The following is a 27,477-nucleotide window of genomic DNA, read 5'->3' as shown; positions in this document are numbered from 1 at the left end:
TGTACACTTGCTGTTGTCCTTGCATATCAGACATTTTAGACGCTGATTGACATTGATTACCAGTAGACTTACAAATAGGAAGACGGTGTGCATAAAAAAAAAATTCACCCATGATCAAAACCTCAGTTCAAAAATTGATGTAAGAGTTTCCTGAAACATTATTTGTGGATGTTATTGGTAGCTAGCTCTGTTATATCAAGCAATTTGTGTAGTAGATTTAGTGATCTTTACAGACCGCAACCAAAAGCTGGTTGAAAAAGAAAAAAAGCAGACAAAAGAAGTGAATATCATATGCTTTATTGCACAGATATACACAGGATACAACAAACAACATCATCAAAACAACCTCATCTAAATTAGTTTACCCCGTTTTATCTGCTCTGACCACATATTATTGCCTTGATGATATGGCCTGAATACATTTATATATTATGGTTTTCTTTGTAACAGACTAAATTAAATAGACTTCATTATTCCAATTATTTATACTTTTATTCATTCATATTTGACACCACCCAACCCCACTGCAACCTGCATATCTATTCATGTATCTCTCCTACTACGTTAAAACGGAACATTCTAAGAACATGTGATCCCTATCTTACAGCAGCAATGCTCGGCAATTACTGTCCATGCAGCTTTCCCCTCAATCACTTGAGGGTCAGTCACAACTTAATTAAGTTAATTAGCAGGGTCTCCGTGAATGTATTTACATTTTTAAAAACAGAAAAGAAATTCTGTAAAACCATAATGTAAAATGATGAGCTGTAGGATCCAGATAGTGGTGCAAATATAATTATTTTGACGTATATGTGTTACGTGCAAAGTAAACAAAGCATTTCAAAAGGAAAGTATTGATTTCAGTGACTGTGTATTAACAATTAGATTTCTTGTGGTGAGGTTTATCACATTTCAATGCAGTCACCTGCTAGCACAGTCTCTTCCTTAAGGTGTGCTATTAACCATTCCAATCCTCTGCTTCTTAATAAGAAGAAAATGTCCAGAAGCATCACAAATGCAGCGATAATGTAAGGTTTAGTGATGGGGTGATCTACAGGTCATGTAGAACCTCCAGCACCACGGAGAGAGACCAGGCCTGCGTCTCACAGCTGAAGGGACAGTACTGGCCATTCTCGTTGGTTAGTTCGGGGAGACCTTTCCAGGAGGACCTGATGAAGAAATACCATCATAAAATGAAGAGACATGACCTGTGAAATAATCTGGTCTTCACAGTAACCAAACTTATATGTCACTCACTTGTCTTGGCATCCCTAGATAATGTACATTTGGTAAAATAGTTATTCCAGTGATCCTTTAGTAAGCTGATATACTGATATCTAAATGACTTGAACCATGTGTAAGACAATGGCATAGGGAGGCTTGCTGAATACAACATTTTGCATGCCACCAGTTTCAGATCCTTTATTTTCTACTAGTGTGGGCATATAGATGCAGTAATGTACCTAAATGTCTCTTTCTTATATATTTGCATTACTGCCTGTAGAGTTTAAACTCTCAATGAAAGCGGTGTTCTTAGTTAACACTGAACATCCGACATAGTAATTTGCAGAAGCAGATGGTGTGATGTGTAGGAATCTGGAGGTATCAGGAAAGGGAGCCCCACCCTTCAACTAGACAGAAATATGGCTTCCAGGTCCGCCACCTCTCCAGAAGACCTATAGCAGTTAATACTCTCCTTTGATGTGGACAGTAATGTCCGGAAATGAAAACAAATCTTTGTTGCTGCTGCAGAAACTATATTCATTTAAAAAGTGTGCTATTTATAGCAAACACATTTTGGGGGTTTAATATTTAGATGTTACCCTCCTCACCTTTCCAGATGTGTATAGTGGCGGGACAGTACATTCTTCACTAAAACCACTGTTTTCTGGTATGTTTCCCGGTCTATCAGCTTTGCGAAATACAACTTGGCACGCAGGAAATACCCGATGGGCCAAAGCCATTCCTGGAAAAGTAGAGACCTTGTCATGATCTTGCCCAATAGAGACACAGCTTACAGAAAATTAATGCACAAGCAGTCTTACCGGTCCTTGGTGGTAATTGAATCCCTTTGCAAGGTTATAATTATCGTTATCCAGAGCATTGTCATAAATTCCACAGTATACCATGTCGCTAAAAACAACAAATAATTCATTAGTCTTCGCACAGAGTACAGTGTATTGTGTTACACATAGCTCAGCTTAGACAAGTACTCACATTCAAACATGTATATTCTGTAACTATGTATTGTCATTTGAGTACTAAATGTACAGATAACGTCGTACATAAATTGTTCTAAAAGAGCATCAGTCAAGCAATACCAACCATTCACAAAAGTGAAAAACTACTGGCTGACGGCACAATCCAGTTTTGTGACATCACTCTCCTATTTGTGTGGAGACACAAGTCTTAAACTGGTTTTTATGTATAGGCAAACTCTTCTTAAACCTAAACTTGCCTATATATAGCTGCTATATCATAATTCTAGTTCACCTAGTTTAGTTGGAAGGCTCCCAGCATTTGTTCCCATCTATCTGATATTTGTATTGCTACTTTTAATATTACACACCTCCTTATCCCCTCTAACCTCTTCTCCCACTCCTCACCCATGTCCTTTGTCTAAGCCCTGACTACACTTTTATGCTTTTCTCTTTGACCATACCCCCCACTTCCTAGTATGACACCTCCTCCAGCCATCAGACTCTCTTCTCCTTCAATACCGCTACATCCTCCGCATCCAAGTACAGCCTGTCCCTTCACTAGAGCTTGCAGCCAGCAGAGAAATCATCCCAGTTCTCAAAAAAACACAAACAAGAATGTATTTTTCATTGGGAAGAAAAAAAAAATCTATATACATACAGTATATGGCTCTGCTTATTAAATTAGTACAATACCTTTCATTGTTTTTATGTTTTAAGGGAAGTCTGTCAACACACTTACTACAGCAGATACCAAGTAGGACATACAATACATAAATTATTTTGTAAATACAAACAACAAAAGAGATTTAATGGTAAAACCTTCAACAAACAAGACACTGGTGCATGTGTAAAATCAGCAGCGAACCTACGAGGGGGGTGTTAAGCGGCTCCAGCAGAGTGTGATCTGGTTCCAGAGCTCTATGTCTAGAGCTGTGTGAACATACGAGGGGGTGCTAAGCAGCCCCAGCAGAGTGTAATCTGGCCACACAGCTCTATGACTAGACAGCCAGATCTGTGCCATCTCATTAGTCATCCTTTGCGACACTAAGGGTTTGTTAACCTATTATTAACCATGGTTATAACTGTAGACTACTTGACATACAGGACACTGGTTTGATTACATAACACTGATATGGTAGTAGTGGTATATTTCTCAGTTTGTACTGTACTAGAACTTTTATAAATTGCACTCTTTGTTGAAATATGTACAATCTTTCCATAGGAATAAAACTGGAACAATATTGGTATGTTTTCAAATGCATATTGGGTATAATTGTGTTCTGTGTTTCAGTGGTTGTTTTTTGGTGAAACCTAACTCTACATACTGCATGTCGCCCATAAGTCGTCTCTGTGTTATTTCACCTGCCAATGACTTTAATTTATTGTGTTGTAAATCTCCTGCTACTCTTACTAACTATATTGCTATTTCTGGCTTCCTATTGTAGTTTTCAGCAATGTGTTTATAATATTTTTGCTGCTATGCTCTGTGAACTGGGTACAAATATATCCAGTGAGCAACTGTGTGCTGCTTTCCAGAGCAATGAAAACAAAACTCTGCTTGATTGTATGAATACACATCTATTCCTAAATAGGATTTTCCTGCATTAATGTAATGTATTGACTTGCACATGTCCTTCTGCAATTCTTAAATACACAGATTCTTCTCCCTAGCTTCCTTCTGTGACTTTCTGCTATGTCTTTATATGATCAGGCAAAGTGGTCTATTATCATGGCCCCAACATAAGCCATAGGGCTGCTGTCTGGATACAATTCTAGTGCAGAGAGTACAGCAGAGGTATGCATTGTCTCATATCAGCAAATATTTACATTTCCACCCAATTATATGAAGACAACAGTAGAGGAAACTGGAAAGCATAAGTAATACATTGTGCAACATGTGCAGAAGGGCGTGTATGAGCCAATTTATCTGAACGTGGGAAGCCACTTCAGGAAGACTTTTAGTTACTGCACAAAGAAAGGTGTTGCTGAAACTGAGACTCTGTTATACACAAAGATCAAAGTACAATGACATAAGCTCGTTGGGTATTGTTAATAAAGTAACAATATTGTCAAGATCAGAAAATCTACTTACTCTGGATCCAATGTTTTCATTCCTAAAGGTCCCATTAGCTTTTCCTCTGCAATGTCAAGAGCTTTCCAGGCTCTCTCAGGAGTGAAGAGCTCTGGGGCCTGAAAAAGGAATAATTACACTTATTATTGCAAGAATGCAAAGAAAAAGTTTTGCATCATGTGCAGGTATAATATTAACCTAAGAAAGGGTAGTAGGGCAGCCCCAAATGTCACCCCATGCAGCCAATGTTACTCCATTTGTCTTACAGCCCCAGCTGAATACCAGAGGGAGAGAGAGAGAGTGTTTGCGTGTGAGTGTGAGAGTGTGTGTATTGGTTAGCAGGAGGGCCAATGACTGGCCAAGACATTAAAATACAGCCATTTAAAGTTGACAAACTAAATTGATTTGCCTGTGGAACATGTGGGTGTCTGAACTATCATCTACTATTAGGTGGTAGTGCCATTTAAAATGAAAATGCAGCTATATCATAAATTATTAGCTAGAAGAAAAGCTAGTGAACAACTGCATTAGAAATAAAGGATTGTGTTTAATGCTGTGCAAGGCCTCCACCACACACTCACCACCACCATGGCAATAGTAAAGTTTGGACGGAGCTGGTAATCACACCAGGGACTAGATGCTCCGTAGCTATCCTTGTAAATGCTGCGTTTGTGGACCAGGTCTGGACGTTGTTCATTGGGATCAGAAGGGTCCTCTGAGACATAGAAATATCTCTCAAAGTGATCCTGTATGCATCGGCTCCACTCAGAGTAAGTAAGCAACACCTCTTTTCCTGAACGAGACACAAACATAATGGTAAACAGGAAATGCAAAGTAAGTGAGAAGTGGAGGCTAACAGGAATAAGGTTATTAACATGGAGGACCAACTACATATATGACACTAGAGTGCTATACATGTTTTCATGACTGTTTACAGATATATGTTCTGGTATGCTCCGCACTTTATTTAGGAAATCATATAAAACAATACAGGTTAAAAAAATCTCCTTATAGGTGAATTTTATAGGTGATAATGACTTTATTGACTACCCATGTCCTGCAAGGATAAGTACACAGCATACTTTGTAGCTACAGTTTCAGGTAGCAATGAATTGAAATGAATGATTTGCTTTTAGGGAGTGCATGATGTGTAAAAAAACAAAATACAACACACTACACAGGCCCAGACTCAATGTGAAAATGTATTCTGCTTATGTAGATAATGTTAATAGCACTGCAGAAAACATTTTTGAGAAAATATTACAACGTGAACCTGATAAACCTAGCAAAATAAGTGCATTCTTCTATGCAGGGTTGTTAGACATTCCTTCTGTTCTCACCTTTCCTCTGCACTTTAACTCCTTTGTATGGATACACATTTTTGTCACTTAAGTCCTTTAGCCAACGTACTGCAGATTTACTGAGGCCGATGATCTCCACAGCAGAGCCGTCCCTAAATAGGATATTGTAAGACAGTAAGACATCGCCATCTACTGTATGAATACAAACAGTGCAATCAGAAAGTGGCTGCCAGTAATGCACTGCTAATGTTGCAGTGCTAGACAGTAAAACATCGCCACCTACTATGAAATTGAGATGGCTACAGACAAGAAGCATTAATGTAAGACACATATGTAATGTAACGCAGACCTGGGGAGAGATTGAATTCAGTGCAGTGTGCCATGTAGTGCTTCCAGAACAGACCGTAAAGTCATTCTGTGGCAATGTTTCTCCACTTATTTTTTCTCGCACCCCATCGAGATGTGCAGAAGAGTGAGCGGAAATTCCTTACCCTAATAGGCAGCAATGTGTGCAGCCAGGCACCGTGGTGAATTAAATCTGCCCCTTGGTTTCCCAATTTGGATGTTTTCTACCAAATGACCTGAAATTGTACTTGATATGGCCCCCAAAATGATCTGGTCAGTTGATGACTAATATGCATTTGATAGCAAAAGCCAAATTGGAAATGTGTATCAAATTGGCCTAAAATCTAGTTTTTTGGTGAGAAACAAACAAATTACCATATGTGTGTGGGACATAAAAGGGAGGAAGACCATACCCTGAAGTGTATTGTGTGCAGATCAAGGACCCATTTTGTAAAGCTGGGTACACACTACAGAATTTTCCACCAATGTTTTACGCCGAACGACTTTATATCCGATCGATGGTGCGAACACTCTGTCCATGGACTGCATACACACTAGCCTTGTTTTAGACGATAAAGGGAAGAGCGGCTGTCCCGTTAGCGACTTTTACAGCCATGCTGTCATGAGCAATGATTTTAATTTCGTACACACTGAAGCAACATTTGCAGGGCATGTAACGATATACCAAAGACATTAGCATAAAGGGGCAGAGCTTTCACTGTAGTTAACACCCCAAACCGGATAAAAAGAGAAGACAACACTTGTCTCTTCATTCATTGCTATTTTTTAACCTACAATGGATACAGTAAAAGAAGAAAAAAGCAACTGCACTTTTCCTGCTTGTCGTGGCAAGAAGACTGCAGGTACGGAGCTAAAGAGAAATAAGGAGAAAGAATAGATCTTGTTGGAACGTGGGAAGATGGCAGGTGAGAAGAAGGTGGTAGTGGGGGTTGCAGCTATGGAGACGGAGACCCATAAATAGGTTCCCAATATAGATGCAAAGGATAATAACACACGTGCTTTACACAAGTGTAATGGCCTGCAACCAGACAGGTGCAATACACATGTATACAAAACACAAGTCAGTGATGTGCGGATACCGCACCACGTGGGACTGGTGCAGGCATCACAAATATACATACACACGCCCCCCAGGTCGAGGAAATATCGAAGGATTGTCGTGGATCGGTCGGAAATTTATACACAGTACACAACGGAAAGGAGATTGGAACGAAAATATTGGATGGTACGACCAACCAAATGAGGCGACAATCGTCCATTTGGGCAGACTTTCGATCATTGTGTCACTACACACACTGACCAGACTTTCGAACGAGCGGTCGTATGTCGGCTAGTTGAGCAGATTATTGGACAAAAACCCTGTAGTGTGTACCCAGCTTAACTAATATCAGCCAAACTTTTCTGCACATAAAAGCTAATGCAAACCAGTGTACCTGTTTTCAGGATTGTAATTAAATTCAGAAGACACACATTTTAACCATAGAAATGTATATGTCCATCTATTTTTGTAAATATAAAAAAGGTTTGACTGTATTGTTACATAGGGTATATACACTGATCAGCCAGAATATTAAAACCACCTGCATAATATTGTGTATGTCCCCCTCATGCCACCAAAATAGCTTTGACTTGTCGAGGCATGGACTTCACAAGAGCTTTGAAGGTGTCCATTGGTATCTGGCACCAAGACATTAACAGCAAATCCTTTAGTCCTGTAAGTTGCGAGGTGGGGCCTCCATGGCTCTGACTTGTTTTTTCAGCATATTCTGCAAATGTTCGATCAGATTGAGATGTGGTGAATTTGGAGGCCAAGTCAACATCTTAACCACTTTGTCATGTTCTTCAAACCATTCCTGAACAATTTTTGCAGTGTGGCAGGATGCATTTTCCTGCTGAAAGAGGCCACTGCCATCAGGGTATACAGCTGTCATGAAGGGATGTACTTGGTCTGCAACAATGTTTAGGTAGGTGGTACATGTCAAAGTAACATCCACATGAATGCCAGGACCCAGGGTTTCCCAGCAAAACATTGTCCAGAGCATCACACTGCCTCCGCCAGCTTGTCTGCTTCACAGTGCATCCTGGTGCCATCTCTTCCTCAGGTAAACGATGCACACACACTCGGCTGTCCACATGATGTAAAAGAAAATGTGAGACACCTCGCTGGATGCTCCAGCCGGTCTATTTATTTTTAAAGGGTTTTTTTGACAATTATAATCTGCTGTATTAAATACAGAGTCAGTGGAGCAAACTTTAGGTAGTTAGCAAGATACCTCCCCTATACTTATAGTTAAAGTTTATCTCGTACATAGCAGATGAGGGATTTTAAACTTGCTGATTTCGACATATCAGCCCACTGTCACTACACCAGACGTGGTTTAAGGATTATTCTCTTTGGTGGAACTTTTAGGAGGATTACTATCGATAATATGAGTATTATAGTATATTTTTGTCATACTAGATTACTTCCCTGATTATACTTAATATATGGCTATTGGTGCATCCAGTCGATTTTAATGCACACATTTGTATTTATAGAGGATATCTTTATATCTCTCGTTGGTTTTAAATTTACTAATAAAAGTAAAATTTTACAAAGGTTCCATGCTATTCCTTATTGGTTTAAATTAAGAGTTTCAGTGCACCTTATAATCTTCTCTCTTTTTGTTCTTTACACCTAATATCCTAGTGATTATTATTATTATTAATTTTTATTTATAGGGCGCCACTAGGTATCCGTAGCGCCGTACAGGGACAGACGGAAACACGATACAGGGTGAGACAGCACAGTACAGTTAACAGAAATCACAGTAACTCAGAAGCTCAATGAACAGCTAGATTAGGGGTGAGCGCCCCCAGCGGGGTAGAGACAGGGGCCGGAGGACCTCACGGAGGAGACAAGGAGCTGGAGAGCAGAGTTAAGGTGGTGGAGAACAGAAGGAGAGGAGGCCCTGCTCGGAGGAGCGTACAATCTAAGGGGAGAGTAGGACGGACAGAGACACAATGGTAGGAGGGAATGGGGAGAACGGAGGCAGAGACGGAGAGGGGGGGGAGAGGAGAGTGAAAAGGAGGGAAGTAGGAGGGGGACAGGAGAGGGAGGGGGGTAGGGGGAGACTGGCAGGAGGTCAATGAGTGGGGGACGGAAGGGCTTTAAGGAAGAGGTGGGTTTTTAAGGCCCGTTTGAAGCTGGACAAGTTAGGGGAAGTTCTGATGGAGCGGGGGAGCTGGTTCCAGTGGAGGGGGGCAGCGCGGGAGAAGTCTTGGATGTGAGCATGGGAGGAGGTAACCAGGGGGGAAGAGAGGCGGCGGTCGTTAGCCGAACGAAGAGGGCGGGATGGAGCGTGAATGGAGATAAGGTTGGAGATGTAGGGAGCAGTGGAGTTGGAGAGGGCCTTGAAAGTAAGAGTGAGGAGCTTGAACACGATTCTGTAGGGGATGGGGAGCCAGTGGAGGGATTGGTAGAGGGGGGAGACAGAAGAGGAACGGCGAGAAAGGAAAATGAGCCTAGTGATAGGTTGCACCACTTATGGTAATTAATTACAGGATCTTACCTGCTAAATAGTACAATATTGGGTTGTCGCTCTCAACCACTGGTGCGATGGGACTATTTTTCCTCCTTTTCTTTTCTCTTACTACGATATAGGGATCACATTTCTATCATAGCCAGAATTAACTTTTTCAGCAATTTGTGCTACAGTAGTTCCCCACGCGCATCAATGTGCCCTTTGCACCCATAACCCTGTGGCCAGTTCACCGGTTGTCCTTCCTTGGACCACTTTTGGTAGGTACTAACCACTGCATACTGGGAACACCCCACAAGACCCGCGTTTTGGACATGCTCTGACCCAGTCCTCTAGCCATCACAATTTGGTGCTTGTCAAAGTCTCACGCTTACGCTTGCCCATTTTTCCTGCTTCTAACACATCAACTTCAAAAACTGACTTTTCATTTGCTGCCTAATATAGATCACCCCTTGACTGGTGCCATTATAACAAGATAATCAATTTTATTCACTTCACTTGTCAGTGGTTTTAATGTTGAGGCTGATCGTGGTATGTATGTGGTACCATGGTAGAGGGCAGTTTTGAGTAGGGCATTCAGGGAAGTTGTGTAATGAGACTGTGTGTGTAGAAGGAAATCCACATGTAGCACAACAGATTACTGATCTGAGTACACACAGCCAGCACCAGACCTATGTACTAGGGAGATAGATAAACACACGCAGTAGGTTAATCGAACTGCATTAATTATATATGCAGGTTTGCTTATGGGTAACACAGTGCAATGCACATACTTATCTGTTTTTAGTGCAACAATTGCTTATAAGAGTGGGAATCAATGCTCTGTATTACAACTCTCATTACATACTCTACATAGGCCAGAATTTCAGGTACCTTGGTGTTGCAGGAATTCCTCTATTTCGGGCTCTTTCACTTTCCCCCATTTTATCCATCCAGGTCCCACAGTTCAACCTGTTCCCTCCGAAAACAAAACCAGTCACTGGATCAACCCCAGCATTGATGTTAAAGCCTGTAAAGCAATACCAATGTAAGTAATGAGGACACAAGGTATGGAGGTGCATACAAGAATGTTACATGGTATTGTATACAGGACTTGCCTTCATCTCTCATGTTCCGGTCTATTTGGGGCCCAGCATTCCTCTCTCTGAAATTGATACCTTGAGCATGGCGCTGCAGAGCTTCCTGGATAACATCATAGAGGGGCTGGTCCTGTTCAAACAGAGGATGTTACTCTCATCCAAACCACTTTAATGTATAGGAAACGTGTGAGGATGGATAGCATGCATGTCCTTTTGTAACCACTAGTGTTGGAGAAGGGAACATGCTGCAGAAAAGTAGCGAGACACGAACATTTAAAAGGATGTAAGGTGACATAAAAGTATGTATATTAAGATTCAGATCATTAATGACATGACTAACTAGAGGATTAACGAGGATTTGTCTCCCCTGTGGTAGATTGCTCTTTTGTTAAGTACAAGTTGTGAATAGCCTCTAAAAACAATTGTCACAAACCTGACCACCCCATACACCAGATAGAATACCTCCAGTGATTAGCATGCTGACCAGGGTGTTTAGCATGCTAATTGACCGGGTTTATATCTAAAACTTGGCCAGTGAGACGTCCAGGTGGGGGGTGACAGAACTCGACTACAGGCTTTGAATAAACTTTAATGTACGTAATACATTGACTGTAATATCTCCTCACATATTGTATACAGAAGTGCTATGTTAAGTGGAAAGCTTAACTAACCTTTCTATCTCCCACTAAGACCTCTGAACATCTCTGTTGACACATAGATCAAACAGTTGCTGACTGCACACCAATGCAATGTTTGCTACTCCTCCCTTTCGTGTATCTAGTTTACCCTTTCATATAACAGTTTTTCAAAAAGAGACATTAAAGTTAATTTACAAACTGCAAAAGTGCATCGCAAACGTTTGTTTGTATACACAAATGTGTTTAGCTTTATGGGAAAGCACATGGATTCGCAGGACTCTTAGATAGCGGGATCTGTGTACAATAAGGTGCATGAGAGTATGAGAGTCTCTACTGATATACAGGAAAGAAATTTAGGGGTACATGTATGAACCTGTAGTCTTGTCAAATCGCTGATTTTTTTTTTGTCATATTTGCCAGCGGAATGTAAAATGGCAATTTAATTAAGGGCAAAAACTGGTGTGGGGTTGGTAAATATATACAGAAACATTTTTGTGGAGCATCCTTTAACCCACAAAACTAGGCACTGATTTCTTGTATATCGGTGACTCCAAGGGTCGTTCACATAAAGCAGTATTGGCAGTCCATAAATGACCCTTAATAAGAGCATACAAAGTTTTTTATCATAGATTTAGTTTTTTTCCCCCCTTTACTTTCAACATACATCCACTGAGGAATGTCATCAGTCAATATATATTCCACATATACCTCTTTCAGAGGTATGGATAGATCGCTCTTACAAGGAGTTTGTCTCCATTTTAATACATTTTCAGAATATTTTGAGAGAAATCAAAAGAAAAACGTACTGCTTCTCCAGGGGCCGCTGGGGAAGAATCATCTTTGGGGAACATCCTGGAGACTGGACACTTCAGGATAGATATACCATTAGGAACAATGTTGCAGTAGTCTTGTATACACTGTAGCCACCACCACACAGCGTCGCGGCAGTTATATCTGGCATACGTGCCCTGGCCAAGAAGGTTGGGGATTAGCCCATGCCTCAGAGTGCCGGCGAATGCTAGAATAATGTTTCTGAAGACACAATGGTTAGAATTAACATCCAAGATATCCAAGCAAAACCAAAACCTAAAACACTGAACTATTAATGACTATTAATTAAATCAGAAGAGAACGAGGACTGTGAAATATCCTGTGAATGATACCATTAGTTTGCTATGTGTATATGGATTCCCGGGAGTAGATAAATCTTTTGTATCCCTGATAAATTGTTTTATCAACTAGGCTACAGAATTCAAGAGTTAGCTGCAAGCCTGTGATTTCCTTATTAATATACAAGAGATTGTGTCAAAGCCTACAACTACCATAAAAGGCTTTATAATGCTAAAACAATATTAGCAACATTTTACAAAATATTAAATCTTTTAACAGATGAAAACATTAGCTAATAAAAACTACAAAAAATATCACAAGAACACAGTGCATTAAACATGTGTCCTTAAAGTGATGATAGGATATATGAAAGATCTATGTTAGAATTTCAAGATGAGTTTGACTAGGGTTAGAGCTCTACCATGTGTTCCCAATTTTGGGTATGGAAAGAATGACCTGTAGCCCATCAGCTCATCAGTAGGTACACAGTAGCTCCAAGTGTTTAACTGTGGGAAGAAGGAACCTATCCTAAATAACCTATACACTTAGCTTACCCTACTCTCACCTATATTACTCACTAGTACACCCTTACAACTGTCCCAATCTCCACTCTGAGCCACACTCGGTGTGTGTCCTGTTACAATTACATTACAAGCTCTCTTATGAGCAGGGCCTTCCTACCCTTTGCTTTCATGTCTGCATTTATTTTGTCTACGATTTATGTCCCAGTTTAATGCATCCTAACCTGTAATATCTACATTTAAGATCATGTTAAATTTCTTTAGAGATTAATGAAACGGTCAGATTCGGCTATTTTGTAGAGCTAAACCCTGAAAAAATGTTCTTTACCTACCTAGCCTCAATGTTCCGTCCAGTAATGAGCAGCAAGCCCCTCAAGGCTATGAAAGTGTCCCTCCCCCAGCAGCGGAAAATCCCAGCGGAGAAGTGGGGAAGACCTAGGAAAGCAATCAAGAATAAAACGTTGATAGTATAAAAAAAAAGAACACTTACTGGAAACTGCAAATCCTGAATACCACAGCAACTAACATTACTGATATCAGCAAATACAAAAGTGAGAACAGTAACATAGAGTATGATTAAAATAGAGGTGCAAATGAACTAGTGGCGAGCAGTCTAGGGGGGCCTATTTACCATTAATCGCAGTTCTCCCCCGTTAAGTATCATCCGTCATCACAGCGATTTACTATTGAAGTCATGTCGGGACAGCGCTTCCAGTAGGAGGCTGTCCCAGTGACGATTCTGTTTGACTGAAAGCTCTGGGAGTCTTTACTGGTCATTTCTATAAGTAATGCAGGGAAGAGCAGGAAGGCTGCCGGAGAGGGATCAGAAGATCCCTAACACTGCAATGCACTCCCCATAGGACTGAATGGCCAATGGGGTCAAGCTCCGAAAAGCTAAGCTTATTGAGCTTGATAAATTTGCCCACACCATTGAGTATTATGAGGACTGCTGTACATTGCCTAATACAGGAGATATCTCCAATATCTGCTGCCTTAGTCTTTTCTTAAATGGTTATTATACTATAAATGCCTAAACCATGCGGAAAAAGTCGTTTCCACACGGTCTAGGGCTTGATAATTAGGCCCCTGGGTTTACCTAAAGATTCATTGAAACAAAACCACTGAATTATCTAATGTGAAACGGCATCTTGTAACATTCACTTATGCATAGGTAAAAGATCACAAGACATGAGTCACTTCAAGCTACTATCCTCTGTCCTCTGCTCTTAGCTATTGTAGACACTGAAAGGTTCAAAGTCTTTTCAGAAATAATGTCAGGTCCTGTAACATTTTTTTTTTACGTTTCACTGAATCTGTAACTGAAAAAAAAGGTAACATAGTATCTGCAGCGTACAAACTTAAAAATGACCTATTTCTGGTGGACTTCCAGAAGAGGGGCATGTGAGCAGTCATACCTGCCTGGAGCTTCTCAATATTCTACATAATCATCATCATTTATTTATTTATTTAACGCCACTGATTCTGCAACGCTGTACAGAGATCTCATTGACATCAGTCCCTGCCCCATTAGAGCTAAATTTCTTAACATACACAGACAGAGAGAGAGAGACTAGAGTAATTTTTTGATAGCAGCCAATTAACCTACCAGTATGTTTTTTGGAGTGTGGGAGGAAACCGGAGCACCCGGAGGAAACCCACGCAAACACGAGGAGAACATGCAAACTCCACACAGATAAGGCCATGGTTGGGAATTGAACTCATGACCCCAGCGCTGTGAGGCAGAAGTGCAAACCATTAAGCCACCGTGCTGCCCAGTTAATACCTAAAGCATAGGTGTCCTCTCTCTCTGTATACTGCAGCCTACTTATGGCTGCATTATACACATGGAAGACTTGTCAGAGGAAAATATTTCCTGCAACCTCATCACAAATGTAAACATCTGAAGTAGCAAAACGATTCTTAGTTTAATCAAGCAATTTTGTGGGACACAGTGCTGTGGAGTGGTGAAACAAAAATGTCCAAGTAAAAGGATGAATGCTTCCACAATGTATTGATATTTACTTGAAGCCAAACGTCCCAGAGTTTGTGAAGAAATTGATGGTGAAAAAAAAGTTGAATATTTCAGCAAAACAATGATCCAAAACATACCTAAAAAACCAACCATGAAGTACTTACATAAAAATAAACATTAATGTTTTGTAACCCAGACTTATATTTTATAGAACTTACAGAATATTATTAAAAATCTGTAGGGAGATCTCAAGTATGCAGCACATGCAAGATTTGTAAACTAGAAGAGTTCTGCAAGGAAAACAGTGGGAAACAATTCCTAAAGCATGTCCAACTGACTCTTACAACAAGACATGTTTATGATTTATAGTTTCTGCCAAAGAAGCGAGAGGGTTCCCAAATGTTTGCATATGCCACATCCACCATTTTAATTATTCAATCTATTACAATCAGTATATTAATAGTAATTGTGCATTAAAGCGTGCGGAAATGTGTCATGTTTTAGTTTGTATTCTGCAGAGGATGAGTTAACTTTTTTTTTTTACTTAGAGATCCAAAGAAACTTGCAATTTACCAGAGGTCAGCTTTTGCATACGACTGAATACATGTGCTGCTATTAGTACCTTTTTTTTATCTATGCAAACTTGTAGAGTTCCCCCATTAACAACTCAGAATCTCTTACAGTATAGCTTATTGCGGTCTCCATCTTCGCTTGCAAAGACACTGCGTGATCAGTCTCAAATGTACAGAGAGAGAAAATTCAGACAAACATAACTGCTTCACACAAATGCACGTGTGCTGTAATTCTGTTCCTTAAAACATACCTTGAACACTGCGTGCAATCAGCCTTCCTAATGAGCCACTTCATATCATACAAACTGAAATCTCACATTTGGCTTCTGCACCCCTCCTTATCACATGTCTGCACCCCTCTATACCTCTCATCTGTGACAGCCTGGCTTTCCCAGCCTACCTGTACATACAGTATATTAAAATTTACCAGCGGATAGTGAAGGACAGCACTGCTCCTTCTCCTGTGTAATGTTGTTGATACGGTAGGGCACATCTGGCAGAGAGGGTGACAGAACTGGCAAGGCAGGAAATCTTCCAACTCCACTCATCTGCACTGATCCGAGAGCCAAATGTTTCACCAAGGTGGATCCATTCTGTATAAAACTATACAAAAGAGATTGATCAATCATCTATGTGATGAATCAAGAGACATATTTCACTAAGTTACTAATGTACCCGCAGACATACAACTACAGCTTCCCAGTGAACCTAGTTGGGTTAAATGCTTTTGGAAGAAATAAATCAGATGCATACAGAACCAAATAGCATCAACAATGCTTCATATCATGTACCCGTAAGGAAAAATGTAATGACGGTCTCTATTTTCTAACTACGGCTCCAGACTGACTGTGGTTTTAATGGAGCATAGATTTATAAGCAGCTTCAGAATTAAGAAGGATCGGGAGCAGACAGCGAAGACGTCAACGCGTGTTTTGCTAAGTCTGCTTAATCAGTGGCAATCTTGCCACTGATTAAGCAGACTTAAGCAGTTAGGTAGATAGCAAATCACCTTCTATAGCCTGCCATGGATTGTAGCATCGTTTAGTGCTACAATTGACAACCTGGAAAACCTCATATTTCCTCGTATATATTCTCAAACTGAAAAGAATATTATATAGAAGTACATAAGAGGAATATACTGAACCATTTACCTATAATAGGTGTTTTGGTATCTGGCACAGCAGGGGCATATGACAATGAATGTTAATAAGCAATAGTTCTCCATATAAAAAGTATAAGAGAGGTGCACTTTTTATCTCACCATTGTTTGTTCACTCATTTTATTTATTTCATATTTCGCTAAATTTTATACATACAAATAAAAGTTAAGTTTTATTTTATACTTCTTGGACCCAAGTATATATTTATGTGGAGTTGATAGTGCACCTATATCAAAGAACTTATTTTTTTCTTTAACTATGCTTATTTAGTTAGTAAATCCTACTAACGTGACATCCTGCTGCGAAGGAGTAACAGAAAGTCTGGTAGACATATTTCATTATGTATAAACAGTCCAGTTATTTCATCTATATTATATAGCTCAGTAACAAACAACTTTTGCTATATATTAATGTAAAAAGACTGGCTTTACTATTTAACACTTAGATGTGTCTCTGTTTATTATGTGTGTAGGGACCACTATATAATACCATTTCACTTGTTCTGTAATGGATGGCACAATTATCTGATCTTACACTTTTAGAGTGTACAGGGTATTTGAAAGAAGACATATCAGTAAAAACAAAAAACAGCCATCACAAAATTCACACTGAATTTTAAATTTGTTTAATTTTACAAAACTGTATAAAAATGTGGATATAGTATATCATAACACATAGCCTGTCTATAATGAAATATTCAGTTCTGTAAGATAGACCCAATATATGATATGTTCAACTCCTTACAAACGGAGAGGCCTAGAGCCTCTTGGATATCCTATCTTACTGCAATGGCAGTCTCAATAATAGGAGTGTCCATGTGCTATGTGTACAAGGGTCTCTATTATCATATGGGCGCTGACAAGACCGGGAAGCCTTTATGTAGTAGCAGTCCTCCTGGAAATTGTCCATAAAAGGAACTGTGCCACTAAATTTATGTACTCCGCTTTTAGTTTAGGTGTTTGTGGAGCTTGGAACATGATATGGTTTCACTGGTCTAAACGGAAACTCCGGCCTGGTATGTAGACCCAACTAAAATTTTCCTTTAAGTGACTATACACAAAGACAAAACCTTAGGATACATTCATCGGTCACTAGTCACAAATCAATATTATAATTACTATAACTTAAAACTGGGACTTTAAGTACAAATGAAGGGGATGAGGCACCAAACCTTCAGCTTCTTTTGTATGTCTCATACCTGGACATCTGATTCCATGCAGCATCTAAGAGGGTGGTGTATGCTCCAACCAATATGGCATCAAAATAACATGGGATAAGATAGCGTGGAATTTGCTTCAAGTAGGAGAACATTGCTGCAAACCATTTACCCACCTTAAAAACAGTGAAATTCATCATTAGCACTAAAAGCGGTAATATAGGTAACATAATATACACAATTCTACATTAAACAGACATATTTCTCCTGCATATTTACAGAGCCCTCCAGTACAAGAATGTAAATGCACCATCTATTTAGATTACTAGCGATACACTTGATCCCCCACTCACATCGGCACATGCCCCTCCACGAGCAATGAGGCGGTTACTGACATAATCGATCATCCAATCTCCTGACCTCAGATTATCACAGAATGGATGTCCCAGATCATTCTTAGGCCTGATGTCAACCATGACAGACAACAACCCTGGTAAGGAAAGAAACGGTTGACAATATCAGATTATAAGCAAGTGAAGAAAAAAAGACTGTATAAAACTTGAAGCTATAAAAAACTATGAAAGTCCAAGAGTAAGAGAAGATTGCGTATAACTGTACAATAAAGGATGGCATACACATTTAATACTTGAATCCTTTACTTTTACTAAGCTCGCCTTCCTCTTGTCTTCTCCTTCCTCGTCCACCTGTGTTTCTTTGTCCCTCCTGCATGTTCTTTACAAGAATTATTCACCTTATACATCTTATACACTGTATTATGCTATTGGCAGAGGTTTGGCGAGTGCAGCAGACATTGTGGAAGTTTTGGGTGGAATTATCTTTTAAAACTTAGAATTATATAGTTTTCAATCATTTTGTGCAGGCAAAATTTTGCACAATACGTTTTAAAGCTTTATTGTTGGAGCTACAGTTCCTTCACACCATTTCAATTGCTTATTGCTGCACAAATAGGTATTTAGTATACAGCTAATTAGCTGACAGCGTCACCTATAGTCTAGGCAGCACATGAGCCAGGCTACCAGAGTGAATTGAGCAAGACATATTATAAAGTGAGGCCTAGCTACTAACAATGATTCCAAATCAATAAAAAGAAGATAATCAATCCATCTTGAATTTGTATTGTCACAATAAAAAAAGTTTGCCAACAGTATGTTTTACTGCAAGAGATACATACAGTTGTCTTACAGTTTTACCGCTCTGTAACAATCATTGCACACACAATGTTGTAACAAACTTACCCTGCAGACCAGCGTACTTCAAAGGGGTCCAGTTTGGGATGTTGTAACAACCACCCCCATCTTCCTGTTCTTCTGCATCACATCGATACAATACTTGGTTGAGGTCAGCCAGAGACAGTTTAAGGGCAATGCTGCAAGAGGAGGATAACATCGGTGTAAGACCACAATGTAGCAATTTCCTTCACTGCACAATCTTATTTTTACACCACACCATTAAAGTGAAGTTCAGTTTATGTTATTATTAACCTTTATTCATTCAGTACCAACATATGTTGGGGTGATGGGTAATTGACGTCAACACTGACGTCATACCCGGAAGTGGAGCCAGCGAGCGGTGGTGCTGCGAGCGCTCTCATACCACTTATCAAGTGGTTAGTACCTTACAAGTCCTTGAGTAACTGTGCTTGATATTTTCAGCTAGGGAATCAATAAATACTGCTATATCTAGTTTGTGCGCTTATATTTAGGCACTATATATGATCGCCGTGAGCGCTGTTATATCACTGACCAAACGGCCAGTGCTTGTGAAGTTCCTGAGCAACAGTGCTTTATATACATTCAGTTAGGGATTCACTATTAATCGCTATAGCAGTTAGGTGTATTTATGTCTAAGCTATCATATATGACTACTCTATCTTGTCCTACACTAGTTATGGACATTTAGTGTAAGCATCATGATATACACTGATCTGGGACATTACTCTATTTTCCTATGCTTTTGTACTAACTTTTACTAATATATATGGCTGACCATATGGTTAATACTTTAGGATATTATTAGCAATAACGCTTTGTATATATCTAATCAAGGAATATATGGCACCTACCACAGTCATTGGGTGCGCCTATATTTAAATCAGCTATGGACATCTTGAGCAATATTTTGGCACATAACTGTCTGGGATATTATCTTATTCTAACTATGCTGCTCTTAGTTATTTTGACCAATTAATATTATTACATTAATAATTGACCTAATGACAGCGATTTGATCTATAATATTTATCCCCACCAATTTATATGTGCTATATATGCTCCTAACCATGTGATTTAACCTGATATCACATATACCAATATTACTTATTTTCACCTGCCCATAATATATTTATCATTTGTGGCTTTCTAAGGTGACAATTATATTGGCATTTAGCTGTCCTACTGTATTATTATAATACCTGGCTCCACTATCCTAGTTTTTTAATACACTTTTTCCATTTTCTTTTACACTATTATCTACATCTTTCTTTTAATATTTCACTTTTTTTACCTATGGGGTTATATACCATCATCTGGATGGATATGTTGCAATTATTAATAAAGGCCTTTTGCCCGCAACTATTAAATAGTAATTATTGAGTTACTTTTGCTATGTGGATAGGAGTGCTCTTATAATCCTTTCTTTTCTCAATCTCTTTTCATGTTCTATTATGGTAAGGAGCACCCCCTCATTTATGTAGACTATGATTTCTAGATACTTGAGGTATATTCCAGCTTTGTGCAGGACAATATCTTTCTCTCTCACATCGATACAATACTTGGTTGAGGTCAGCCAGAGACAGTTTAAGGGCAATGCTGCAAAAGGAGTATAACATCGGTGTAAGACCACAATGTAGCAATTTCCTTCACTGCACAATCTTATTTTTACACCACACCATTAAAGTGAAGTTCAGTTTATGGTATTATTAACCTTTATTCATTCAGTACCAACATATCACAAAGCTCTTTAAAAATAATGTCTTAATTATTCCCATCAGCCTGCATGTGTTTCTAGCTTGAACAAGGCCGCGTGTTGTTTCAGATGTGCAGAGACTTCTGAACAGATTTTTACATTTTACAGAAACTGGCTGTCATAACTTATCTATACTTTTCAAATACCAAAACTCAAAAGAAATACAAAAAAAAACTAGTTAGCTGTATGTTTCCACTAGAATTTTGTTTACACAGAAAGTATTACCACAGCATCACTGTACTGGGGAAGGTACAGTGCTTCCAGTTTGGCATTATGTATAGTACAAGTTAACCCGTGCATGATACTCATGCATTCTAGTCAAATCAAGCTACTTAAGGTGTTAAAAAGGTTCTTGTCATGCATTTGGGCCATAGCCCAGGCCTCCTCAGGGGAAGAGCGTTACTTCCCGACGCAAGCGCCCTTTTTTAACGTGGTTTTGTCCACATGTCACCACCTCATCATTCTTCTTCATCACCTCATCCTTCATTTTCATCGCCACATCTATCCAGATGTCTATCCAGACACAGGGATCTCTCTCAGCGGTCCTGAGTATCACACTCCTCTCACTCTGTCCCCCCCGGCAACCACCAACCACTCCCCACTGTCACCCCCGGCAACCACCAACCACTCCCAACTGTCACTTCTCCTTCAAGAAATTATAAAGATTTAAAAAAAATATATATATAACACTTTTAACAATTAACAAATTAAATTAACAAATTAAAAACATCTTAGTATACCAAATTTCAGCCCTTTCTGAATTTTTTTTTACACACACACTAAGAATTTAGTAGGTCAGTGTATAACTCCACCCAGCAGGTGGCGCTGCAGCTTGGTTTTATTTTTTCCACACACACTCACACAGACAGACTAACACACGCCACTAGGCATTTATATTATAGATTAGACTTTATTCTAATTTAGGTTTAAAATACAAGCTTTACAAGATGCATATCATGACAGCAGAAACCACTTGAAGGGATATAGCTATTTAAAAATACAGATATGTTGTATGAGTCTTTCACTGGTTTAAAGGAAAAGTACCAAAAATGCTCGAAGATTTATTTTTCGAAAGCCATGAACAAAAAAACAAGTACAGACCTAACAGACATTTTAAATATTTCATTTTGGAGAACATATTAAAGATCATAATTCCCCTTTACCATGTGGTACATATAAAATCTCAAAATCAGGAAGGCACATGTCCATGTAGGGGAACCTCCTCAGTGCCAATATTGTAAAATAAAAATATTTCAAAATAATGACATGAATAGATACACACACAAATATATAAAGTGTGCTGATTGTTATGTATTCTCCTATTGTGTTAATTCAGAAAATAATTTCAAAGTAAAATCATCATCACAACTGGATGCGAACAAAACTTGAGTGCATAATGTGAAAACGTCCACCCTACTTCACAACTTCAGTGGGGAGGATGCACACTCTGTTAATACAAAATACAACAAGTGTATACAATTAGTTTATGATGTCACCCTTTTATATGTATGCAAAGTGCAGAAACATTCTGTTATCATGAACACAGCAGCTCTCTCACTATAACATACAGGGGATATTTAAGAAAACTGTTCAACAGTTAAATGTGTAGAAAAGGATGCATTGCCCATAGCAACTGGGACAGGAATGGGCCACACTACCAAGATAACATCTCCCACCAGCGGGTCAATTCATAGAGTTACATGGACTGTCATCCCAGTACCAGTTTTTACATTTCACCCGGTGGATAGGGGGAGGGCTTATTGCTGGCATATGGGGGAGTAAGAAGGAAGGGGACAGAAAGTGAGGGACAGTTGGGGGCCCTGTAGTTCATTTCAGGAAGGACTGGGTGCTATCTAAGATCTGGAAGTGAGGATAGCCAAGGATTACCCATGTGGGTAATGTCTGAGGATCGATTTCCTGGAAGGTGCAGAGCTGACTGGTGTTGAGTTTCTGTGCAGACCCAGTAATCATTGCTGTCCTGTATCTTGGAAAGAAGGCTGTGGCTCCATCTGGGAACCTGTCATCACCTCACTCCATCAGGAGACACTCGTCAGGTTCTGGGTAAACTGATGCGGCCACAGGAGTGGGGAGGCTGATAACCAGAGCCCCACCAGGCTGGTGGAGAGTTGGCCAAGCGGCCGGCAACAGCAAGATATCAGGACTGCTTGAACGTACATAACTAAGGTAGGTGGGGAACATTGCTGGGACTCCTATTAACACTAGTGATCCGCTGACCTATTGTTTAAAGTGTGCAGGCTTATGTTGTTATGTTACTGTAGAAAAAGTAAAGATAGCATTGTATCATTCGTTCTCCTCCTTGTCTGTGTGATTCCTGAACCTAAGACAGAGGGCAACCTAGTGAACTTCGGTTCTAAAAACCCGGTATCCTCACAGCAGCCAATCAGTTTCTGTCGTTTTTTTATTGCAGTTTAGAAGGAGGGGGGGTAAAATTAAAATGTGATGGCAGATTTATAGTTGGGACAGGGCATGTCCTAGATCAATTTTAAATTTCAGTGTAAAAATAAAGCTATCAAGTATTTGTGTGCTGCATGAAAAAAAAAAAAGCCAGTATTTAACTCATGTGCAAAATAAAAAAATAATTTGCACCCCTCACATTGTAACATGGTCTGCCCAGGAGAAAACTTACTCCTTTTTTTGCCTTACTTGCCTTAATGAATCAGTCCCATTGTGTGTAAATACTGATTGATGAGTAGATTACACTAAACCTGTTTAAATGTTGCTTTTTAATATACACAAACCCATATTTTTAAATATTAGTTCTACTTGAAGACAAACACCTGGACCACAGCTGTGAATCTGTGTTTATAGAGTCTGCAAAAACAGTTAAGGAGAGTTTACTTAGACCTAAGACATGATCAAACCAGCTCCAAACCAAATGAGAGAGTGGCACACAACCCAGTGTACATTACTCACGTTTTAAAAGGCACATTCAGGATTGGATACACTCCATCATCTTGCAGACTGCCCGACTTGAAATGAGGAGTGAACTGGATCAGATGATTACGTAAGATGCCTACAGCTTTCTGCGCATTAGGATCCAAACTCACCCTGTAATTAGAACATAACAAATCAATAGTTAAAAACCATATTATAATGTTATTTACTAAGTCCACAAGATGGATAAAGAGCAAAACCACATTACAGCTTAGCAAGAGACTCTTCCTTCCGAACTAGCTGAACTGTGGGGGTCCCATGTCCGGGAGCTCTACTCCTTGAGAGGAATTTACTTAAAACCTCAGCTCCCTGATGTAGTGGCCAAAACAAGTTAAAAAATACTTAATATGTTTTGCAGGATGCAGATTGCATATAATTAGACTGGTTGAGGCTGTATTCCAATCAGCTGCATTCTATGCCCTGTACTGAGGAGATCAGAAGATTAAAACATGGTTACTTTATTAAAAAAATTGACACAGGTAATGGAATAATGAGGGGGAGCCACCCCATAACCATCCTGCATTGGACAATGAGTACATTTAAAATGACAGGCTGATACAACAGGAAGTAGAGGTGCTGGCAGAATTGTGTTGATCTCAAAATCTGCAAGAGTCCTGGGCATGGAACATCCACATTTCAAATTCATTGAGAATATGTTCCGGATTGAAATGTTGATGCTACAGACGTGTTTTGTTTTTTTCTCAGACTAAATAGTGCTAATGAATTCAAATCACATTTCCCACACAAATTTGGTACTGCACCAAAATCTGATATCGTCATCATCAACCAGGTAATACAGACAGGCAAAGAGGTAAGAAGGCGCCGCTCGCAAACTTACAATCTATGGGACAATGTGAGTTTGATACATGAGTATAAGTGCTACATACTGCATACTGGTCCAGCCAGATTGCAAAGGTAAAAAGTGCATAGTGTGCTATATGATCCAGTCAACTGTGTGAACTGTCTAAAGTATGGTAAAAAGGAAACCTATGGAGGTTAAGGGGGTGGTTGAGAAATTTTATAAGCTTGCCTGAAGAGGTGGGTTTTTAGTGAGCATTTGAAGGTTTAAAGACTAGAGGAAAATCTTACTGTGCGAGGGGAAGGGGGGGATGCCTAAATAAGTTCTGTAGCCAAGAATGGGAGGATGTAATGAGTGCAGATGAAAGACGCAGATCTTGTGCAGAACAGAGTTGTCGAGGAGATATTTTGAGACAAGTAAGGAGATGTTAGTTGGTGCAGTTTTGTTGATGGCCTAAAGGACCCCACAGTAAGAAATGGAATATAAGTCTCACTACTAAATTCTTAGCATTACTTTTCAGCTTTACAGCTTCTGTTCTCATCAATGTAGCTTTAAAGTACTCTTTATAACTGACTTGAATAACACATAAACAATGCTTTACAGCTACATTAAAAACAAAGGTATACAATAACTTGAATGCTCCTTATGCTGTAGACAACAATGAATATATGGAAATCTACAATTTAGAACATCCACAGTCCCACACAGGTGGTGTCACAATGTTTAAATTTAATGGCAGCTGAGCAAATTAATACCTGAAAATAATTACACTTCCTGGAGTCAAATTCTCAAAATCTATTTCTTGAACATATTCATTCGGTCCTTTTGTGGTGACTCCAGCTTGTCTGACAATTTTGCTGTCTTTGAGCTACAAAAGAAAATCATAAATGACCCAACTGAAAAGTATGAATTGGCAGAGCTCTGCAATACAATGTACCATAACCGCACATTACCTGAATGTGTTCCCTGATCTCCACAGTGTATTGCGGCAAGCCGTTAATGGAATTCTTATCTTTTTTATATGGCTCAGCACTCCTCTCCACTGTTCTTGCTTCTAAAATTACCTCCTCAATTGTTCCTTTACATAGAGAATCCACAATCACCAATTACTATTAACCCAAATCATCAAATCACAATCAAAAGTGACTACAAAAATGTTTAAACTGATGCATTAAACTGTTCACAAACAGAAATCTAGATAGTATTAGAAGGAAATAAAGGTGAGTGAGTGAATAAAGGTGAAAAAAACCATAAAAATTATAACGTTTATCAAAGGATTTCTGCCAGCGCGCGTTTCGCTATTCGCTTTATCAAGGCAAAAAGCTACAAGCTACTAATTTGGAATATAAGGGAATTATTTTAAGTAATGAAATATAGTATTGATTTTAATGGCACCAATGAAATTATCAATTAAAGTATTGGCTAACTCACTGAGTGCCCTAAAGAGAACATTTCTTTCTTTCTACTGACCTATAGTTTGTGTAATTCCTTGTTAACTGCTAAAATCCCTATTATTTACACTGGAGTATACATTATCCCATATATTATTCAAATAGGTCACCCGTCCTTCCATTTGTATTATCGTCATAAATTAAGACATATAGCCGTAATGATGTATGAAGAAATTGAACGGTTTTGTCCGTACCTGGAATGCACATCTGTGGGACCTCCTTGCTGTAGAAAGAGGTTTTGGGATCTCTAAAGGCCGTCCTGGACACTGCAACAACTGATTGGTGTGTATGCGGGCAGTGTCGTGTAACAGCTACTATATCCTCATCCACCTGATCCACGTAAACCTGAAGAGAGAAAGGTATGGGGCAGTGTGAAACACTCAACAGACATGTAAGAAAAGGAGATGGTGTTCTCCATTTACGCAGATGGAATGCATGGATATAATGATGAAAGTGTGGGATATATTGAGTGACCAAAATGTACACTTATGGGATACATGAAGATGGTGAAATTTATGGAGACATTGTTTGGTGCTCAGGTAATAACAAGTGAAGAATTACTTGAATGAATCCATGGGCTGCCAGCTCTTGGTGAAGTTTGTTGAGAGCTCTCTTTCCTGCGATAATACCGGTCTGTGCATTCGCCTCTGCAGGATTGGGAACAGTCAAATTTGGGTTCCACTTAGTGTAAAACCTCTCCTCTGACACAACAGAAATCTGCCAGGTGGAAGTAAAATCTATTAGCTATAGAGCATCCTTAGTAATTTGACTGTACATTAATGTGTCTACATGCCAAAACGCACAGAGGCTGGACATACTAAAACTTTTTTGTGCTATGCTAGGCAGAGTTACAAACAGCTGTAATACTTCAGAACATACCTGATGTGGCACCAGTTCATCATATCCTCGTGTACTCCCTGTAGCACAGCATGCCATAGACACAATGGCAGAACTAGGCAACGAATCATAGGCAGATCGATGCTGGCAAGAGAGGAATGTGCAATTAGCTCTTTGGAATACATGTCCGTAGTTTACGTCTGCTACATTTCAGCTGTGACATCAAATTTTAAAGGGACAATTTATTTAAAAATGAAAGAGCATACTCTAAAATATTTTAAAAAAACAGAACAAAAATCAAAAACAAACTTTGTTTCTGCAATTTAACGTCAGGCTTTTTAAAACAATTGGCTAGTTTCACTATAAAATGCAGATACCGGCTTCCTTCCCTATCTACTGTAATCCTAATAAGTTAAGAAAGGTGGCATTCATCATTTTCAACTAAAGCTGGCCACTCATGCTACAACCCAACAGTTTTAATTGAATTGATAAAACATTTGAATGTGTGTGGGAGATGATTAATCAAAATGTGAGTGACTGCACACGATCGGTGATCAGATCATTTTTGGTGTCAAAAATTTCATACGAAAGCGTTTGGACTGAATATGGATTGTAATTTTGGCATTAAAGTCTAACGAATTCTGCAACTGTCCTACACTGTGCACATACTGAAAAGGTTTTCTGCTCCTTCAGATCAAAATGTTAATGTGTGTAAAGCAATTACTTGTTTATTATGTATTATGTGACTACATCTGCATGTACATTAATGTGATGGCACAGGA

At 39.3% G+C, this 27,477-nt stretch overlaps 1 protein-coding gene across 4 annotated transcripts in view; it reads right to left on the bottom strand.

Annotated features, from left to right (window-relative positions):
• Window positions 1–281: 281 nt before the first annotated feature.
• The window catches only part of AGL (amylo-alpha-1,6-glucosidase and 4-alpha-glucanotransferase), a 96,161-nt gene continuing 68,965 nt past the window's right edge, over window positions 282–27,477 (bottom strand). For all 4 annotated transcript variants that reach the window (XM_075182523.1, XM_075182521.1, XM_075182522.1 and 1 more), the window contains 20 exons: window positions 26,738–26,839; window positions 26,420–26,575; window positions 26,053–26,203; window positions 25,361–25,485; window positions 25,163–25,275; window positions 23,588–23,722; window positions 18,925–19,055; window positions 18,022–18,158; window positions 17,711–17,844; window positions 15,780–15,955; window positions 13,141–13,243; window positions 11,984–12,209; window positions 10,558–10,669; window positions 10,334–10,469; window positions 5,613–5,725; window positions 4,854–5,065; window positions 4,294–4,391; window positions 2,046–2,133; window positions 1,833–1,966; window positions 282–1,169 (listed from right to left, as the gene is read on the bottom strand). In XM_075182523.1, the coding sequence (XP_075038624.1) occupies window positions 1,052–1,169; window positions 1,833–1,966; window positions 2,046–2,133; window positions 4,294–4,391; window positions 4,854–5,065; window positions 5,613–5,725; window positions 10,334–10,469; window positions 10,558–10,669; window positions 11,984–12,209; window positions 13,141–13,243; window positions 15,780–15,955; window positions 17,711–17,844; window positions 18,022–18,158; window positions 18,925–19,055; window positions 23,588–23,722; window positions 25,163–25,275; window positions 25,361–25,485; window positions 26,053–26,203; window positions 26,420–26,575; window positions 26,738–26,839 (2,700 nt within the window). In that variant the 3' untranslated portion in view covers window positions 282–1,051. The remainder of the gene's footprint in view (window positions 1,170–1,832; window positions 1,967–2,045; window positions 2,134–4,293; window positions 4,392–4,853; window positions 5,066–5,612; window positions 5,726–10,333; window positions 10,470–10,557; window positions 10,670–11,983; window positions 12,210–13,140; window positions 13,244–15,779; window positions 15,956–17,710; window positions 17,845–18,021; window positions 18,159–18,924; window positions 19,056–23,587; window positions 23,723–25,162; window positions 25,276–25,360; window positions 25,486–26,052; window positions 26,204–26,419; window positions 26,576–26,737; window positions 26,840–27,477) is intronic.

This window comes from Mixophyes fleayi, chromosome 8, assembly GCF_038048845.1.
Source record: "Mixophyes fleayi isolate aMixFle1 chromosome 8, aMixFle1.hap1, whole genome shotgun sequence".
Taxonomy (NCBI): domain Eukaryota; kingdom Metazoa; phylum Chordata; class Amphibia; order Anura; family Limnodynastidae; genus Mixophyes; species Mixophyes fleayi.
Note: the sequence above shows the minus strand (reverse complement) of the source record. Positions and strands in the feature narration are given on the sequence as shown.